Here is a 21491-nt window from a genome sequence, read left to right on the forward strand (position 1 = left end):
AGTCTGTGCAAGAAACTAAACATTATTTACACCATTTTTACTTGTAATCCAGAGCCTCAGGCAAATGTCCAAAATGATGAAATGTTTGCAAACAAATCATTCTTCAGGACAGCAGATTTTCATTTTTGAATGAACTGTCCATTTAAATTTGTTTAAAAAGGTCAGCATGTGTCTATATGAAGTCCTCGCTGGTGTAGCTATATTAAACCATCAGTCAGAGTTCACATTTGATCAGGCTCAGTTCATACAGTAATCATATGGGGAAAAAATCCTCTCTATGAATGTGATTATTGGTTATTTTTCCCTCTCCAGTTAAAATGAGATGGATTCACAAATGGATTTTTAGACCCCAATCATAGTTGTTTTTTTATTCATTTTATTGTGGCATTATCATTTCAGGGAAGGAAAAAAGAATACAGTCAAAATTGAATTAGGGGATACTGCTCATGACTGGCAGGACACTGCTCAGGACTGTCCTGCACGGTCACCCTATAGAGAACAGACAGATGGAGCTGACAGTGACACCTGGTGAGACCAGTGTCTGGCAGTGGGATACTAGGAGACTTTGCTGCAGTGTTTGAGGAGTGTCTGTAGATGTGTGTCATGTTCCTTCACAGTGGTGTAGGGAGGCCTTCAGAGGTGGGTATACTCTTAATTTATGTCCCCAATTTTTTTTTTTTTTTTTAAAGCAAGCGTGGTGTTTCAGTCTGAGTCTGAGATGTTTATTTTTAACCAACATTAACATATCATCATCATTAAAATAATGCAACAATATATTTACCGTAAAACAATATGTTAAACAAATAACAATATTTAGTTAAATATAATGTATACGTAAAATGTATACGTTTTTACAATATAATTATTAAAACCACAGTGATATATTTTCTCAACCTATTTTTTTTTTCTTTACAAAGACCATTTTCACTCTAAAAACAGACTGCACATAGTACAAGACTTGATTTTATGTTTTATTTTATTATTATTATTATATTGCTCTTATATTGTATTGCACGGATGTAGAATGCAGGAGACTGAACCTAAGCATTTCAGTGTGCAATTGTCTCTGACATTGTACACATGATAAATAAACTTGAAACTTGAACTTGCCAAATATCTCAATAAGTGTTCATATTTTTGGCTCAAGGTTAGGTAAGGAATGACATACTTGAAATAATATGAAATAACAAATAACTGATTTTGAACACAAGATTTATTGTCAGTGCAGGTTTTTACAGAATATTCCAGACAGACTTTCTCTCTGCAGGGGTTTTCACACTGCATTGTCTGGAACGCACAGAAGAGGCAGCACGGTGGCTCTTCAACCAGGTCTTTGTATACTTTCTAGGTTTAAACTTGGAAGTAGGGGTTCCATTGATGTTAATAATCATCAAGTTTGATATGTTTGAAGATCAGAAGGACAAACTTTTAGTCTGTGCATACATTGTTCATAAGGCTGAAGTTCCTCTCACACTCTGCTTTGCTGATAGGGAATGTTTTCAAATAGTTAATGAGTGGTTTTAGGTCATTGGTCTCACTGTTGGGCTCTTCCAGTAGGTCCCAGATCCCATTCAGTGCTTGGTTTGTGTGCGAGTTAAATTACTTGCACAGTCGCTTAACTTGTGGGGAAGGGGGAAGTCGTGGCCTAATGGTTAGAGGGTTGGAATTGTGGGTGGGGGGAGTGCATGTACAGTTCTCTCTCCACCTTCAATACCACGACTTAGGTGCCCTTGAGCAAGGCATCGAACCCCCAACTGCTCCCCGGGCGCCGCAGCATAAATGGCTGCCCACTGCTCCGGGTGTGTGCTCACAGTGTGTGTGTGTGTTCACTGCTCTGTGTGTGTGCATTTCGGATGGGTCAAATGCAGAGCAAAGATTCTGAGTATGGGTCACCATACTTGGCTGAATGTCACTTCACCCTCACCTTGTTTTTCACCATGGCAGATGCTGGGGTTCGATGGCCATATACTCTGATCAAGAATGAAAGAAAAGCGTTGCTCAAGATTCGTCACAAGGCTTTGTAAGAACTGGCCTGGATTGATAGAATTGAGATTTGTATTTCTTTTCAAGGCTATAGATTGATACACCTCTCTTTCTTTTGCTTTTAAAGCCTCACCATATTTCTCACCTGGACTCTCTATGAATGTATGCATCACTCCGATTGCTCTGCTCTGAGGAGAGTTAAAGAACTAGCCTGATGTGACAGGACACTTAGTTCATGGAGTGTGTCATACATGAGCCCAAGGTCACAAAGAATTTCAGTACTTTGAACACAGACAAATAATCCTCTGTACATTTGCTTCTCTTTGTTGGACCTCCTCTCATCATAACAAACATTCTTAAAGGGCTTCATATAAGGGCTTTTTATGCCAAAAATCAATAGGATATTAAGTAAAGATCATGTTCCATGAAGATATTTTGTAAATTTCTTACCATATTTCAATGGTGATTTCTAAGTAATTTTATTGTTTTGCATTCCATATGTTCAAATAGTTGTATCAAGCCAGATATTGTCAAATCCTAATCCTGACCATGGAAAGGTTATTTATTCAGCTTTTAGATGATGTATAATTCTCATTCTCTTTCGAAAAATTGACATTTAAGACCAGGGTCACATTTGTGTAACTGTAACAAAAATGAAGTATTAAGCCCATCTTTATACCATTCAGTCCCTGCAGCTCAATGAGGCTTTCATGGTCAGAAAAGGGTCTGTTCTTTTTGGCCAAATGGTAGGCTGTTTGAAATACAGCTTCAGTTTCCTTCATGTAGGACTCACTCAGCCTCCACTACATTCTCAATGACCGCTTCTTTCTATTGTTCTACCATCTTCACACATGAAGTGTGTGCCCTAGAGCATGTTCCTCACCTTTCTCAAGGCTGACAAACTTGTCTCTCTATTTCCCTGGCTAGGTGCTTGAATTTCATTCATTCTCTTTCTAGAGAGATACACCTCGATGCTCCTTGATGATATCAATGGACTTCACACTGCTAAAGAAGAGACAACCTGTGAAGCATAAACAAAAAATGTATCTAGTTGTGTGTTAGTGTAGTTTAGTGTAGTGTCCATTTCTCCCACATACATACAAGCACACAAACACACACACTGTACATTTCTTCTTGTCCTCTGTTTGCCAAAACTACCAGTCTACCTAAAATTACCCAAATTTTGATTTTGTATTTTAACGAGGGGTTCTTGGATTTCAAATATTCTTTTTGTTTGGCTGTCCACAGGTCTGTCCAGTTTTTACTGGTGTCTTACAAAAACATTGAGTGATTGAATTATGGGCTATAAATGTAACAATGGACATCGAATTACCATAACTAGAATATTACCGATTTTCAGAGGTGTCAAGTAACGAAGTACAAATACTTCGTTACTGTACTTAAGTAGAAATTTGGGATATCTATACTTTACTTGAGTGATTATTTTTCAGCCGACTTTTTACTTCTACTCCTTAAAATTTCATGCAAGTATCTGTACTTTCTACTCCTTACATTTTAAAAATAGCTTCGTTACTGCTATTTCATTTCGGCTTGTTTTCATTCCGGCTTGTCATCATTAAAAAAAAAAAAAAAAAAAAAAAAAAAAACCTATCCAGATAAATCGCGCCAATCCGGATGGAGTGAATTTGATTGTGGTTGGATGAGAAGTATAAACATATACCATTCCGACACCCTATTGGTCTGTACGCGATCCATCGCACCTGCACGTGACACAAATCACATCACAGTCCAGCCAGGACATAGACAGTTTTGGGTCCGTTTATCAAAAAATATATTTCTTAAAAGTAGGGTTGGGTATGGAACCGGTATCCCGATCGCCTCAGAGTCAGTCCGTTTAAATTTCACATGAAACCAGCGTCAGACCGGTCTCCTCTCCGTCTTTCAGCACGCTCTTCAATCCGCAGAGGCGCAGACCGCGAACGGAGCAGCGCAAGCGCACTTAAACAAACAGAGGACACAAGGTATGTGTTTATCGATAGATTGTTAGAATATCCATATCTGTCCAGTTCTTTGTCATAAATACAGTTTACAAAAGGTCACGAGGTAGCAGTCGGTTTCTCATCTGTAAAGTTTTCGCTCATCACACCACAGCCGTTTCCTCCAGCGAAAATCGAGCCCTTAACACATATGAACGAACACATACTTTAATTACACTTACTTAAATATACTTCATTTAATCATACGTACTTTATACATACACTACTGTGCAAAAGTCTTAGACACGTTAGTATTTTCACTTAAAAGAATGGTGTTCGGACAGTTATTTATATATTTTGCTGTAGTGTGTCAATATAAAATATCAGTTTACATTTCCAAACATTAATTTTCCCGTTGTCAGACTGCTTGTGCATTCAAAATCACACTAGATTATTATTAAAATTAATGGCAAACTGATATTTCCTACTGACACACTACAGCAAAAGATATAAATAACTGGCTTAAAACCCTTTTTGGGGAGAAAATACTAATTTTTCCATAAGACTTTAACACAGTACTGTATTTTAAAAACGACATTGTTGCTACTTTATAAAGAATGAGCATACAGTAATTCACAGAACTGATTTAAGACAGTGACAGACAGCACTCATCTTAACTAAATATAAGAGTGATTGACAGAGATACAGTAGAAACATTATGTGTGGTTTTGTATTAAATAATGACCCAGATTGTGAAATACATTTATTAGCCTTAGATTAAGGGAAGCACTTGTTGCACAACAAGCTATGGATTTATTTTAAAGATTTGTAATGTTCTTTAAAGTTATCCATAGTTTTTTTGTGGTAAAAAAAGTATCGGTTCAGGCACCGTTTAGGAGCTGGTACCGTTTTAAAAGTATTGAAAAGGCACTGGACCCTACTTAAAAGTTATTATTTATTCATTGGCTCATTTACCAAATGAGTGCTTTTTCTTCGTCCTCCACAAATTAAGCTACTGTAGGTAGTTCGGTAGCGAGACGTTTTAATAAATTAGCGTTTTCGATTGACGATGTGATTGACAATGTTGTGATAAGTAGGCTATACCAACTTTGTAACTCGTTACCCCTGAACACTGGACGTATGTACTGAATACAAGAAGCTATCAATCAAGAAAGTATCAGGATTATGATTTCTTTTTCAGTTTTAGTTTTTGATTAATCACTTGGATTAATCATTCATTTTGACAGCACTATAATGTTTATTGTAAATAGTCAACCACACAAGAGTAATTGTTACTAAGCCTGCACCAATGTTCTTGTCCATTGCCCTCGCAGATTCCTGCAGCTAATCTTGGATGTACATTTACATTCCATTAAAAGTTATTGATGACAAGCCTCTGAAGTTTGACTTTTTGCACCATAACAATACTTATTGGCAACTAGTCATCATATCTCTAGTCCTTTAATGTATTTGCATTGTACTAAAGTGCGTCCATTTTAAATGGGCATATATGCGGCTGATGAAGACCTGAAGGTCGAAACGTTGCTTGATTAAATTCCTCTGGAGCAGTAGTTTTCAGTGTTCAGACGTCACTTCTTTATTTGTCTATTTCATTCAGTTGTCTTGCACCTGCGTCCTAATTGGATGTTTGGGATGTGCACACCATTTTTGTATTTTCATATATGTGGCTGAAACAGGAAGCCTAGTGCATCCCAAATTTTTCAACATGAACATTTTAATATAACATTATAGTCATTATGGCCTATGGCCTTTAGAAAATTTTTTTTTGAGGCGGTGGGGTAGTGCACAATAGGCCCCTGTGGTGCAGCCTAAGCTTTTGTTCTTAATGGCATTTTTTCCCCCTTACATTACTTTTACTTTTATACTTTTAAGTAGTTTTTTAAACCAGTACTTTTACACTTTTACTTGAGTAAAAAGCTTGAGTTGATACTTCAACTTCTACAAAAGTCTTTTTAAACCCTAGTATCTATACTTCTACTTGAGTAATGAATGCCAGTACTTTTGACACCACTGCCGATTTTATTTCATTGACAAAAGAATTTCAAAAAACAGCCTCATTATATTATATCCAATCACTTTTATTGTCACATCACTACAGCACATGTGCCTTGGTGATTGAAATTCATGGGAACGTGCTCCAGACAGTGCAGAAACAATTTACATATAGACATACAGACTTATACAGATGACAATGTGCAATATTCCCCATACATACTGTATACTCAGTACACACAGTGTACTTTTAGACATACAGTACAGTTAGCAATACTCAGTTATACACAGTATGACTATATACATACTTACAGTTAGCAATATGTACACATTCTGCATTTTGTACACATAGATTCACATAATTCATTTTCATTTATTTATTAATTTATGCATTTAGCAGACACTTTTATCCAAAATGGTATCCAGTGGTAGCAGATACATTATTGTATTTAGTGCATGATGTATGTATAGTCCAGTATTGAACTGTGTTGGAGTTAAAGTGCAGTGTGTGGCATACTGTATTGTAGGAGTATGCTGTAGGGTGCTGTATGGTGTATTAGTTCGGACTGTTCATTAGTCATTAGGAAAAAGCTATCCCTCAGTCGGCTAGTGCAGCAGAGAGAGCAGTCTGTTGGACGGGTGGCTAGAGTCTCTGAATGTCCTCCAGGCTTTCCTTATGCTCCGATGTCCTGGAGGGAGGGAAGCTCACCTCCAACAATGTGGCGGGCAGTTTGCATGACCTTTTGCAGACCTTTTCAGTTTCCAGCGGTGCTGTTTCCAAAAAAAGAATAACCTGTATAAATCCAATTTGTTTTTTAAATAATAAAAACTAAAATAAAGTAATAAATAGACTGCAGCATTTTACAATTTTTCTGAACCTCTAGTAAATTACATGCTATTTTGTTTAGTTGTCTGTTCAGAATCGTGGTCTGTATTTGAAACAAATAAAATTGTGATTCGCAATAAATCCAAAAAAATCCTTCCCTTTCACACTGTAGTGGTGCTTCGCCCAATTCCTCTAATGAAGAAACCGCCCCTGTTTTAAGTTACTAATAATCACTTTTAAAGACATAATTTGCAGAAATATTAATATAAACATGCATTTGTATGACATAATACTAGGATGTCCCTAAGCTTGCAATCCAAAGTGTGTACTTTTTCTTCACTAAATAAGTACATACTTTACTGTTCGCACTGGGGTGAAGGGGCATTATGTCACAAAAGTATGGACTCAGAGGAAGACCGCAAGGGTTTAGGGTGCAATTTGGGACAGGGACTTTCTTGAATGAATCAAAAATGCTGGACTAATTTTGGAAAACCACAAGTTACAGTGGCTGGTGAGCACAAAAGTTAATGTCATGCCCTGTATACAAGGAAGGTTTGTATTATTGCAATTAAAAATGTGGTGTTTAACTGGAGTAGTGCGGTGGGTGTGCTAGAAACCAAGGAAGTGTGGGAACCACTGATTTAGACTAATGAAGAACACTACTGAATGATGCACATCAGAGGGCATAAACAATGCCAACTGATAAAGCAGTGGGTATGCGCCATATACTTGGGTATACCCTGTCTGCACTACAACAGTGCTTCTTCTGATCCAGCATGTGAAAATGGTCTGATCACTCAGTGAAGTATCAGGACACTCTTCTCAACATCACGCCTGATCTGAGGATCATTCATGACTGAAGCATAAACACGTACTCAACTACCTCAGTGATAGAGGATTAGGCGCGTCACTGTCATCGCTAGTACTAGTGAACAATTGACATCTAACAACACTAATTAAGCGAATGACCTCTAATTTGAGAAGCAGCTCTGGATTTAATGGTGTTGTTAATGTTTTAATGGCTGAAGTGCCGCAGACATACAGCTTCATTGAGTTTCATCAGTGCTGCGTCTGCAGGCTGATATTCGTGAGCGCTGGTGGTTTGACTGTGAAATATGTAAGCCCTGCAGTGCCAGCTGTGTGCTATTCTTAGCTTCTGGTGTTCCTGCGTGCAGAGACACACCAGGGAATAGCAAAGAAGAACTGGCAGAAATGCAGGCCGACTGGCAGCAAGTGCTGGCCATGCTGCCACGCATGCTGGACTTAAAGGATGGTGATGGTCCTAGCCGTCTGCTCCACCTCAAGGTTATATTGATGTTTCCAGCGGTGCTGCTGAATGCAGCCGTCTGTTACATTCCGACTGCAATATAGTCAGAGCATTTAGTCTTTATATGTGTCCAAAGTTCAAGCAGTTAGTGATGAGGACTTGATATAAATATAAGCGTTGAAGAAGAGGAAGCCACTGTGTGAGGTTTGATGCTTTAACTGAAACTGCAAATTCAACAGTGCAACTGTTGTCCTGCATTGTTATGATGGATGTGCAGTTAAATCAGGTTGTACTTTATGAATCAATCCCACACCCATTTGGCAAGCAAATAAGTGGTAGAATATAAATGGCGATCTACAGTGGTAGGCTGTGACCTGTTCAGGGTGCAGTGCTCAGATGATCGCTGCTATGAGCTTTGACTGAGGAACTTTGTGAGTTTGTTTGTGTCAAAGTGTTATTAATTCATATCATTAGACACAATTTTATGACAAATTTGTTATGAATCATTAAACACAGAATCCAGGAAAAAATCGAATGGAAAACAGAATTTACGAAGGAAAAAAAAAACAGATTCCAGGAAGCCCTAAATTAAAGGGTAATCTGTGGAGTTTAATTGTGAAAAGAAAATACAAATAATTCTCTACATTCATTCTCAAGGTCTAACAAACTTGTGAAAAGCATTTCCCAATAGTAAATGCATGTTGTGATAAATATCGCTATCATAAGATTTGGAAAAAATAAAAAATATATTGTTATCACACATTTGGCCGTGTTGAGCAGCCCTGATGTTGACTGCAAATGTTTTCTTCAGCTGCTGCTCATTTTGCATGCAGTGATGTTACATGAATGGTGATCCTCACAACAGTGCTGTAATGTTATGCATTCTGCTGTGGATTATTACACTACTGTGATCTGCGAATCATGTGACTGATCTGCTTTCCCAAACAAAGATTTCAGCTCAACAACTCAACAGAGTATGGCTTTATCAACTGCAAGGTCGTATCCAAAGAAATGCATGAACTACGGTATATACCCTTAAATGCAGCGTGAGTCCCTTTGCATAAAAGGGTCTGAAAAATGTAATGTTTACAAAGCTACACAGTGACTGACCAGAGTGTCTGCCAAATGAGTCTGTTTGGGCAGACAGATAGTTATGAGTAGATAAACAAGAGTACTGAAGATCTGAGTGGGTGATCTTTGAACATTTTGAATGCCAGGTTGATCCACGATACGATCCTGCCGGACAGAAGCGTGCAGTCAGCTGTCTGGCGACAAATCAAGACTCTGTTCACGTTTTCCAGTGAAGTTATGATCATGGAGCATGTGAAACCTTGAGCTGGTGCGAATTACATCCCTTTTGTCCTGTGCAGTCAATAGAAAAGCCTTGCGAATGGCTGGCAACAGCATCACTCTGCTGTAACCCTGGAGACAGAATCCTGAAAATGGAATAAGTTGCTGAAATCCTACAGATGTTGTATGTTGCCTAGCAACTGTTTCGACTTCCCTCTCTTTCTCGCTCCCGTCTCTCTGTGCCTGTCAGAGTTAATTAAGTCACACAGGAGATGAGCTGGTAAAGGAGGCTTTGGTTTATTTATCTGCCTGTTAATAATTTAGCATAAACAGGGACAGCGGTTTAGGTTGCTCTGCCGTGTTGAACTGAATCTGCCTCGTGGCCTTTGTTTGCCAGCAAAGCGACTTCAGTCAGCTTTGTTCATTGTTCATAACTACAGTCAGGCTGTTTGCCCGCTGAGACGGCCCTTGACAGGTGAGAAGTCGGCGCTCGACACGGTGTTTTGTGGTGCGAGGCTCCTGGCTGATGATTGGCAGGTCCATCCGTCACTCCGCCCCGCGGGACGATGCCTGCTCTAATTAGGTCGCTTTTCTTCTCTGCACTCCCGAGGCTGATGTCTGTGACGGAACGGGTACAGCGGCACCTTCTGCTGTTGTGTGGCCTGGTAAAGGTGGCAGCAGAATGAAAGCCTCTGTTTAGAGTCCTGAGGCCGTCGTGTGCTCCTCTCAAACTCGAGCGAGCCCAAAACAAGAAACGACACAGTGATTGGGTTCATTTAATTCCAGTGGGTTATAATTGAAGGGGTCGGACTGTTGGCTTATTATCTGCTCTACAATTCTCCTACTGTCTCTGTGAGTTTTGTTATTGATGTCCTTTGTGGAAAGCATGGAGATTCTTTTATTACTGATAATTTAAGAGGAGCAATGAAAGCGCCTCGGTTCATGCTGTTGAGTCTCCAGTGCCGATCAGAACATGTCTAATGTTTCATGGACACTATATTTTGTGTCGACAGACCCTAAAGGCTTCCTTTTGTCATTGATACCCTCTTTCTGATTTTCAGAGAACAAACACTAAATGAATACAGAGCCCTGCATATGACAGATATGACAGACTCATTATTAAGATCAGTTCCCCTTTGTTTTTTTAAAGTGTCATTGCTGTCAAATTGATAATATGACTGAAAATTAAGTGTCTTTTGAGTTCTAACTAATCAAGCCAAAGGCGACAGTAGCAAAAAACCTTAATTCCACAAGGTGACTGTACTTATAATGCTAAGAAAACATCAGTAGCTTCCTTGGTTTCTGGAGACCTGTCACAGGACAGTGACCTTTGAGGTCAAGACCCTGGTCTACAGTCTCTGATTCAGACTCTCTGTTGGAGTGCTTGTAGAGCTAATGGAAGTGATAGCAGAAGAAGCTCTGGATGACTGTGTCGGTGAAACTCATTGTTTATGTGCAGTTTCTGCCCTTCTCATTGATGTTTCTGCAGTAGGTTTGTCATCCAGTGTGAATGACTTACTCATTGACTTATGTCTTGTACTACAATTTAGATTTAAGTCTTGCTGTTAACACTAATGTCATCCTAACTAATTCACCAGTGAATAACCAGGTGCATTATGGTATGTTTATAGCATATTTGTGGTTGTTAAAGGAGTTAAGAACTTTATAGGGTATATTAGCAAATACTTGCAGGAACACTTTTGCAGGAGAATAGACTGACATCAGAATTATTTCCTGATCCCGTGAACACTTCAATCCATGGATATGATTGGAGATGACAGCAGTTCTGCAAGTGTGAGAGAAATATATTGTGTGTGTGTGTGTGTGTGTGTGTTTCAGAAGTCCAGGAGATCAGAGCTGGGGCCATCAGGAGCTCTTCCTTGCTTCAGATAATGTTTGTTTTGACACCCGCCAAGTTTTTTGCTTGAGGCCTGTCGATGCAACAGCATTTCTGGGTCATTCTTAGGAAACAATTCTACAATTGCAATTTTGCAATTTGTGCCGCAACATCTCAGGAACATTTAATCTTTGTATCATTCACGTGAAGAAGTTACAGCTGCACTGTTAGGTTTGTTGTGATCAGTATAAATTGAGTAAACACTGGTAGAGTCACCATGTTTTATTGCGTAGCCAGAGCTTTGATCGAACAGCAGATGATCGCACCGCTGCTTATTCTGATGACCTGACCAACATCTACAGCAACTAACAAGATGTTTACCTGCTGCTTAGAGGCACTGTTATTTGAAATAGTTATTACTTCAATAATAGACCAGCATGAAAAATTAAATAAATCATTTCAATAATGACAACAGGACACATGTACTGACTGTGTGATCTGTCTGTTAAAATATATAAAATCTTTTGTGTTGTGTTGCTTCTAAAATAAATGTTTATTATTTCAAGAATCTCTAGATATTTGGAAGATACATTAAAAATATTTATATTTTTGCTGTGTACGTCAATGTTATTTAGTATCATTGAGATACTATTTTTTATTTATTTAATTCGTTTTACTTTGTATTTTTCATTTTTATTTTCATTTTTAATTGTTTTAGCAATTTTGTGTTTGTTATTTTTATAATTTTTTAAATGTCTATATAGTTTTTATTTTAGGTTTAGTTATTTTAGTACATCGAATAAAACTAAATGAAAAGTTTTTTTATTTTTTTATTTAGTAAACTTTAATAATCCTGGTACACATACCTCATAACATTTCTGCTTTTGGTAATCTTTAGTTGTTAGAAAACTCATGCACTAGTTCTCCTTAATAGCTCTTGCTCTATTAACCCAGTAACTTGTAAATTCACTTTTGTTTCCAGGTGAGCTAATAAAAACCTTTTATTGCATTTTGGAAGTTGCATACTGTAAAACTATGACAATGACAATGACAATTTATTTATATAGGACAATTAACTACAACTTCTGTCGTAAACATAACCAATGTGCTTTCCATACGGTCATTAAAAACAGAGAAAAACACACAACGAAAAAAAAATAAAAAAAATTATTATAACATTGTACAATCGCTTTTGAAAATAAAAATGTCTTTAGCCTGGACTTAAAAATATTAAGAGAAGAGGCTAGTCTAATGGACAGTGGCAAGGTGTTCCAAAGCCTGGGGGCAGCAATACAGAAAGCACGGTCTTCCCTGCACTTAAGCCTCGACTTTGGGGTAAACAATAGATCCTGGTTGGAAGACCGAAGGGATCTAGTGGGTTTATACTCGGTCTGCAACTCCCTGAGATAAAGTGGAGCCAAACCATTCAGAGATTTAAAGATGAGGAGCAACATATTAAAATCAATTCTAAAACAAACAGGCAGCCAATGTAGTGAGCATAAAATAGGAGTAATATGCTCCCTCCTTTTGACGCCACACAAGAGTCTAGCCGCATCATTCTGAACAAGCTGCAAGCGGGATAAAGCTGTCTGGCTAATCCCAAAGTAAAGTGAGTTACAGTAGTCCAGCCTTGATGAAATAAAAACGTGAATTACTTTTTAAAAATCGAAAAGCAGACGAAAGCAGACACAGCTGAAAAAAGCAAGATTTGACAACTGAATTTATTTGTCGGTCAAACTTTAAGCCATCATCAAAAGTGAAGCCAAGGTTTTTTACCCATGATTTTAAACACAGAGTCATCCCTCCCAAATCAATTTTTGGGGAATTTGAAAATTCAGATGGACCAGAAAATATAATTTCAGTTTTCTTTTCATTGAAAATTAAAAAAAATTAAGGAAAGCCAAGTCTTTACATCTGCCAAACATGTCATAAGAGACTCAAGACCCACAGAGTTTCGTATGACATGCAAATAAACCTGAGTGTCATCCGCATAACAGTGAAATGACAAACCATGTTTTCTAAAAAATTGAGCCAAGTGGGAGCATATAGAGGGAAAAAAGCAAAGGAGCCAAAATAGAACCCTGAGGAATCCCACAGGGCAAAAAAGCATTACTCGAGTAATGTTCACCCATCTTGACTGAAAAACTCCTATTTGCAAAATATGATTTAAACCAATCAAGAGCAACACCTCTTAGACCAACACAATGTTCTAAACGATCAATGAGAATAGCATGATCGACTGTATCGAAAGCAGCCGTCAAATCCAAGAGCACCAGGACTGCAAAATCACCCAAATCACATGATATCAAAATATCATTAAGAACCCTCAAGAGTGCAGTCTCGGTAGAATGGCATTTACGAAAACCTGACTGAAATGTTTCAAACATTGAATTGTCAGATAAAAAATGTTGTAACTGTGAATTTTTTTTTTTTCAGAATCCGTCCAGATTCTGTTTTTTAAGCAGTGGGTAAACCACTGCATGCTTTAAGCAATCAGGCATAATGCCAGATTCTAAACTGCGATTAACGATAAACAAAAGATATGGAGCGATGTCAATAAAAACTTGCTTAAGTAAAAAAGGAGGAATAATATCCAAGGACGAGCCCAAGGGCTTTAGGTGCTCAACTATTTGCAGCAAATCTGGAAGAGAGATTAGTTTAAACTGACTAAAAAATGTATTTGCGATGGAGCAATTAGATGGATAACAAACCGAGGGAGATATCCCCAGCCGGAGATCCCTAATTTTACCATCGAAAAATAATAAAAAATTCTTCACATGAAAGAGAAGAATCCCCAGAAAAACGACAGGCCGACGGATTAAGAGTAGCATTAATAATGTTAAAAAGAGTCTTTGGTCTAGAACAGTTTTTGTTAATAATATCTGACAAATGTCGACATGTCATATTTAAAAAGAGAGTCCTTTAAAATCTCAAAGGAAACATGAAGCCTGTCCTTTTTCCACTTTCGTTCTGCTCTTCTACAACAACGTCTGAGAGAACGAATAGAATCATCAATCCAGGGTTCAGAACGGGCTTTAGACTGAAAAGCCCTTAAAGGAGCCACAGCATTTAAAACATTAGAACAGGTGGAGTTAAATCTGGAGAGAAGTTCCTCAACGCTAAAATCACAGCTAACTAAACAACTAGCTAAACAGATTAGATTGTCTTACATGGAGAAAGTGTTGTGTTCAGTTTGTATCGGATGCCGAGTGAAGGAACTATGGAGCATCTGAGATTAATAAATCACACATAATCATCTAAAAAATATTAACCTACAAGCCAGTCCCTTTCCAGAGAGGTTTTGAGTCAATCCTTTAACATTGCCAAAAATGACCTCAGCTAGCAGATATCATTAAACTCCTCCACATTAGTTACAGTCAATGTTCTCATGCTTAATGAGGCCAGTGAAATACTGCAGCATGTGATAGGAAATATTATTGAAGATGTCATCATCATAAATACTGTGAATATCAAACCATTATTTTTAAAGGGTAAATGCCGAAACATAACAAGATTGTATAGAAAGTGCAGGACAGGACAGATTCTGTTATGACAGAGTGATATTATAATTTGAATCGAGGTAAAAAGAGGTGACTGTGCTGGTAATGAAAGCACACACGTGTATTTCATGTTCATGTTCTTCAGATATCAGCTGTGAGATCTGCTGGATCAGTGATGCTCGTGAAGCTTCTCACTCACTTCTCTTCATTAAGAGAGAATTCTCTTAGTTCAGTTCCTCTGTGATGAAGCGTGTGTTTCCAGCGCGTCCGATCACACACAGTTTCACACGCTTCTCTTAGATCTGATCCTTCACGCTGAAGATGTCAAACACTGACTGAGAGGATTTCTCACAACACCGTCTCTCTCAGACTCAACACACTGATCATTGGAGTTAAAGTGAACAGCTGTCACAGTAACATTTGTCTACAACAATTTACCTGTTTATTTGAATCTTTGTTTATCCATTCTCATAAAAATGTGTCTTTGGCTCCCACAGGTGGAATATATCACACTCTTTCAGCTTATTCATAACACAAAATATGCATACATAATACACATAATAAAGGAAAACAATGATGAGCAATTGTTTAATAAACCAGTTGACAGTATAAGAAAGGGAAACTTTTTCATTTTATTTTTTATATTGATTTATTACATTGACAGTGATGTGTTAATGAATGAACAGATTATATGCAGCATTCACTGATGCTCCCAGGTAAATGTCTGTGCACACATGCTGTTTCAGAGAGGGATGTTTGCAGTGACCCAATGACTATTAATCTCCAGAGATAATGGCCTTATAAACAGGAGAATTGCACACAGATAATGCAGCATTATCAGATACAAATAGAGCTGCTCTTTATTGTGTATCATTTACTTATCAAAAGCGGTTCATTACAGTGATATGACATTATAAATGGCATGTATAGATCCAGGTGTTGTGATTGTCTGATGTGTTTATTGTTCTCCTGTGCAGGCCGAGCTGACGGGCATTAAATGGCGCTGCTACAGTGCTGGCGCTCTGGCGTATGGGCCAGGGATTTCCGCTCCAGCGCAGGACGACCCGGTTCTGCGCAGCTTCATGCAGTGCGTCCGTGCGAACCTGCTGTGTGTGTGGAGGCGCAAGATCAAACCGGATGCCAAAGAGCTCTGGATCTTCTGGTGGGGTGAAGAACCGAACTTGACCGATATCATCCACCGTGAGCTGGAGGGTAAGACTGACTAACTGGTGCTGAACAGCAACCACAAATAATTTCATAATTACTTTTATTTGTCCTGATGATACAGGGATGATATTGTTTTAAACAGCAAGTTTGTTTTCTTGTGTGCTGATGAAGCTGACCGTGGCATGTGTGTGTTTTGGGTTACAATTTAGTTTTATAGGTGCAGTTTTGAATCATTTAATGGTTATTTATGCACTGTGTTTGAGAATGTAAGAGTGGTCGTGTTGTGAACGGCATGTTGAGCACTGAATGCACTGCTGTGTGACAAAGAAACTCCTCTTTGCTGCTTAGTCTGTTCCTTTTCTTGCTCTCTCAAATCTGTGCCGTTCCCAAATATCCTCTCAGCTACAATTTTCACATTTTCCCTTGTTCTCCTCGGGATCCACTCTGAAATGATTTTTTTTCAGCATAATCGTAAATCTCTCTCATGCTGATGATTGATGGAGAAAATCTTTTGCTTTTATTACACAGTCTCATATTAAAAGATCCGCGAGCGAATACTGTACAAGAGCTGCTGTGAGAACGGGGTGGTCTGAGAGCCACACTTGTCAGAAAATAAGGTTGCCAGTCCCAAAATCAGAGTTTTAAGTTGAATTATTATATTGTGATGTATACTGTTACTGAGATATAATGACTGGAGTGGTGGTGATTAGAGTGGCAGTTGATGACATGTGTTCACCCATAATGACTCATTAAGCAGAATCGTCTACATCATTATTTACACACACAGGATTACTGCACCTGTAATAACGCTGTGGTCACTCGCTGAGATGTTTTGAACCGGCAAGGAGAATCTGACGTCTGCTAATGTTTCACAAGACTTCCTGGTTTTTTTGGGCATGACCACAGTCACTTCCTGTTTATGCCCCAGTGCACCTGAATAGAAGGAAGGAATGAATGAGTCAAGAGCAGTGTTAAAAGCGTCATCATCTGAGTCATGAAAAAGGAAGCACAGCATCACAGTTTGCTGAAGTGAACAATTTTTTTTTTTTTTCGCAAGAAACCAGGTGACTCACACTACTTCCTTAAACAGCAGAAACACACAAAGTTCAGCTGATGAAAATAGAAACAGTGAGCGATGATGACAACTGCAGTGAAGATCCTGAATGCTAACTGGCTTCTTCTCCTCTCATACACTATTATTATAAATTGTAGCAGTGGCCACTGATTGGTCCATTGTGTGTTTCAGTTTTGCCTAAACACATGACATATTAAAGGTATAGTTCACCCAAAAATGGCTCTTCTGCAGTGAATGGGTGCCATCAGAATGAGAGTCCAAACAGCTGATAAAAAACATCACAATAATCCACAAATAATCCACACAATTGCAGTCCATCAATTAATGAATTAATGTCTTGTGTAGCCAGAAACTGCATGTTTGTAAGAAACAAATCCATCATTGAGACATTTTTAACTAAAATACAGGTAGTCTAAAAAGTTTTCTGATCTAAATCAGGAGAGAAATATGCAGAGACCAAGCACCATTTACAAGCCAAAGATTTTGATGTGAAAGAAAACGGGATGGACTTTTTCCCTGGACAAAGCATTATTATGGATTATTGACTCAGAACAGAAATAAACATCAGCACATTCTGACACAGAACATAAAAACAACATAATGAATGTCAATGACTTTTAGGAATGTCAACATTGCTAAACTACTAACATAACTGAATTAATATCCCCATAATACAGTGATTCATAAACTTTTTGACTTCAAAGGTCTCTACTGTACATAACAGAATTTAACGGATTAATTATCAGGAAAATATGTGTTCTCATAATTTGAAGGATTTAAAAAATTATGCACGTATGTTTTACTTTACATTTTTAGAACTAGGCATATGCAAAATCTATATTCATTTTAAATTAGAGTGGATTATTAGTGTCATGTAAATGCCACTGGAGTGAGATCTACAGCATGAGTTGTGTGTATAATATGACGTGTTGTGTCATTCACAATCACATGCATGCTGTCATTGCGTCGATGTAGAGCAGGACTCAACACTGCAGCTTTATGACTTCAGTCGAGAGAATACAGACATCATGAAGGGAACAGATTCTTCTCGCTTGTTTCCCTTTCCATAAATCAGAGCAGGTGGCTTTAATGAAGAGCTGCTGATGATTGGCTGATTAGAGTCAGTGCAGTTTGATTCCTGATGTTGTTCCTGATGGATTTGTCTCTTCTGTTCGCTGACACATTGCTCTGTTCTTCATGGACAGTCAGTCAGTGAGTGAGTGAGTGTTTATGATAACAGAAACCAGTGATTGGCATGTGAGTGTGTGTGATTGTGGAGTTTTTAAGGGATGAGCATGAGATGATCTGATGTACTAGATGGATCATGATGTTATGCAGAGAGAGAGAGAGAGAGAGAGAGTGACAGAGTTTCTGGAGATTCCTACAGTTGGGTCCACTCTTACGAAAAATGACTCATACGTGCAAAAGTCAAACAAAAGTTTGAGTCATGTGAATGAGTTTCTGGAGTTTTGTGTTAGCTGGAGCTTTGTGTGTTGGTTTACTCTGAAAGATCAGAAAGTCTTTTTACCTGGAAACACAGATGTGATTCTATTTTTGAATGTGCTGTCGGACTGAGTTCCTGTGGTCATACAGCTCCAAAAGTACTTACATTCCTTTCACTGAAGCCTGAATTACACAGACCAGCCTGTATGTGCTGTGGATGGAGAGTCAACATTACATGATTGTTTATTATGACATCTTATTTTACTGCTGTTAATGGACGTGTGAGACTGTCAGATGTCTCTCTCGTGTTTTCATACTTGATTCATCTTTAAAAGAACCTAAAAGCTGTACATTTAATCATTTAGCAGACATTTACATTTAATAGTTTATCCAAAGCGACTTACAAATGACAACAATAGCAATCAGACCAACAAGAGAACAACAACAGTATACAAGTGCCATGACAAGTCTCAGTTAGTCCAGCACAGAACACGTAGCTTATTTTTCTCCTCCTCCCAAGAATAAGAAAAGGTAAGTGTTAATATTAGTTGGTCAAGTGCTGGCGAAAAAGATGAGTCTTTAGAAAATGAGTCTTTCAAAATATATCAATGGTGGATTAGTAAAAAAGAAAAAAAAAGAAAAAAAAAACATAATTCTCAGAATGTTGCTGTGTTTACCACTGTGTCAGTCATCAATTTCATGAGTGATGTGTGAACTGTACACACCCTTGATCACTGAGGTGGTTCAGTCCCGCATTCAGATTCTTTCAGAGTGCAGTGTGGCTTCTGCTTCTCAGTATATGGATCAGGACTGGACGGACTGAAGACATGCTGGCATCGGCTGCATGACTCTAGAGGAGCTTTGTGTGCACTGTGCAGCAGCACCACCAGCAAGACTCCCACTAGTGGCCAGACTGAGGCCCTGCAGCACATGCAGTGGCGACCCAGTTCAGTCACTGCTCATTTGTGTTGAGCAGAGAGAGAGAGAGAGAGAGCAGCCTGAAATAAACACGTGTGAACTCACTCAAGATCTGCTGGCCAGTTACTGAAGCATGTGAGATCATACAAGAGTGGAAGTAATAACAGCTTGAATGAGTGCAGCAGATTCAAAACAAGCTTTGTATTTCAGTACTAAAATCTCTTACCACTTACCACCAAATAAAAAATAAACTCATCTGAGACCTCATGTGCTTACAGTAACATGCTTTCAGTGGATGTACAGGACACATATCTAGACTGTTTCTGAAATCACCAAACACAATTGCTGTCTGTGAAGTTACATACTGTATTTCATATCATGTCCATGTAAAGCCATACAGTGATATTGTCTATTCGACTGAAATATCAAGAATAAAGAACTTTACTATGACAAATAAAATTTATCAGCTGAGAATACAACACCCTGAAAACACGGCGGATTCAGTTACCCCCAAATGTAATATGGAAAATTACAGACAAACATTGGTTTACAACTAAATAAAACTTGACAATTTTCGGTTTCATTGTTTCTGTAAAACATTAAAGCTGTGGTAGGTAACTTTTGACGCACTAGTGGTTAATAAACAGAACTGCTTGCGTCTTGCGGAAGAACATCGTAGCCGGAACTACTTCTCTCTGTTTATGTCTATGAAGAATCACAAAGGTACTGGGTTACTCCGCCGCGGTACCCCCGAAGCAATCTCGAATAGTCAGAATATAAACACTTATTATAGGTTCAACCTAGTGATTCAGGACAAGCTAAAAACACGGTTTGGAAAATGGATTCATGGTGTACTCGCTTATTATATAAATTTTTCTACATTTTGAACACAAACAAAGTTACAGACCGCAGCTCTGATTGGTTGTTTCTTACCGGGAGCGGATTACTTTCTGCAAATGGCAATAGGACCACTGGGAGGAGCCAGAGGAGCTTGATTTTTTCACAGATTATCTGTCTCATATTCTACTGTCAGGACATAATGACAGGTTTAACAAATATGTAAAAAATATATTTTTACAAAAGTCACCTACTGCAGCTTTAATGCCAGTGCATCGTGTCTGTGTGTTGCAGACAGCAAATGCACGTCAGGAACATGTCAGTAGATGTTCAGCACTGCAGCACTATGATCATTCACATGCTTTACAGATCAAATCATAAATCATTGAATTAAACAAAACATAAGCTGCACATTTCTGCTTTCAAAAGGCAAACAGATCAATGAAAAGTGCATGGCTGTCTTTAAAGAATAAATACACAGAGAAGAGATGATTTTTTTACTTGAATTGACAAAAACTGTTGATAGGGCTGAGTGTGTGTCACATACTGTCACATGAGACACGTAGTAGTGTGAAGATCTCATCACGTGTGTGTGTGTGTGTGTGAGAGAGAGAGCTGCAGGTACAGACTGTCAGATCTTCACTCAGTGCTGCTCATCTGTCTGTCTGTGTCCATTAACAGTACAGTGTGTGTGTTTGTGAGTGTGTGTGTTCTCTAGCTGTGTTGCCATGGTTATGAGGGAATTCTGGCAAGTATGAGATTTCATTCAGTCTGCTGTGAAACATCAACACAGCAGCAGCTCACGGAGTGCCACCACACCCAAACATCAGCGTGTGCTCCACGGTTTGTGTCTGTGATAGAGATTCAGCTCTCTCAAAGCCTCAGTTCAGTGCTTTATGCATATTTTAGCTTATGACTTTCACTCAAAATGGCATAGACAGACAATTTTTTTTTATGTTGGTGAAGTTGGAGCTAGTGGCTTTAATTTCCCCTCGATTAAATCAGTTTATCTTCTCAAAATGTTATAGTTAAAAAAATAATTCCTCAAATTCAAATTAATTTCTCAGAACTTCACCACTATGTATTAAAAGCTTTCTAATATTTCACACTATGGCTGTATGTTTTTCAGTGATGTATTGATGTGCATATCATTGGCAGCATGTGTACAGAAAAGGGTTTAGTGAGGAGAAACATGCCTCTTAATTTGTTTTGTATCTCATATTTCTGTGTGTTTGGTCCTGTAATGACTGTTTGGCAGCTGTATGTTTCCTTTTGTTTTGTATGTATATGAGCATCTGATGTGTTTCTGTGTTGTTCAGGGGCCCCGGGGGCCCTTCAGAGCAGACATTGAGTGCTGCTACTGAGGGGACATCTGAGCGCTCACAAGATGAGATGAGC

The 21491-nt window shown here is 38.4% G+C and overlaps 1 protein-coding gene across 5 annotated transcripts in view; it reads left to right on the forward strand.

Moving 5' to 3' along the window:
• Positions 1-21491, forward strand: part of LOC113084485 (mediator complex subunit 13L) — a 70395-nt gene that overhangs the window by 14438 nt on the left and 34466 nt on the right. For all 5 annotated transcript variants that reach the window (XM_026254853.1, XM_026254861.1, XM_026254872.1 and 2 more), the window contains exon 2: positions 15631-15865. In XM_026254853.1, coding sequence (XP_026110638.1) covers positions 15631-15865 — 235 coding nt within the window. The remainder of the gene's footprint in view (positions 1-15630; positions 15866-21491) is intronic.

The sequence above is a fragment of the Carassius auratus genome, chromosome 5 (assembly GCF_003368295.1).
Source record: "Carassius auratus strain Wakin chromosome 5, ASM336829v1, whole genome shotgun sequence".
NCBI classification, from domain to species: Eukaryota; Metazoa; Chordata; class Actinopteri; order Cypriniformes; family Cyprinidae; genus Carassius; species Carassius auratus.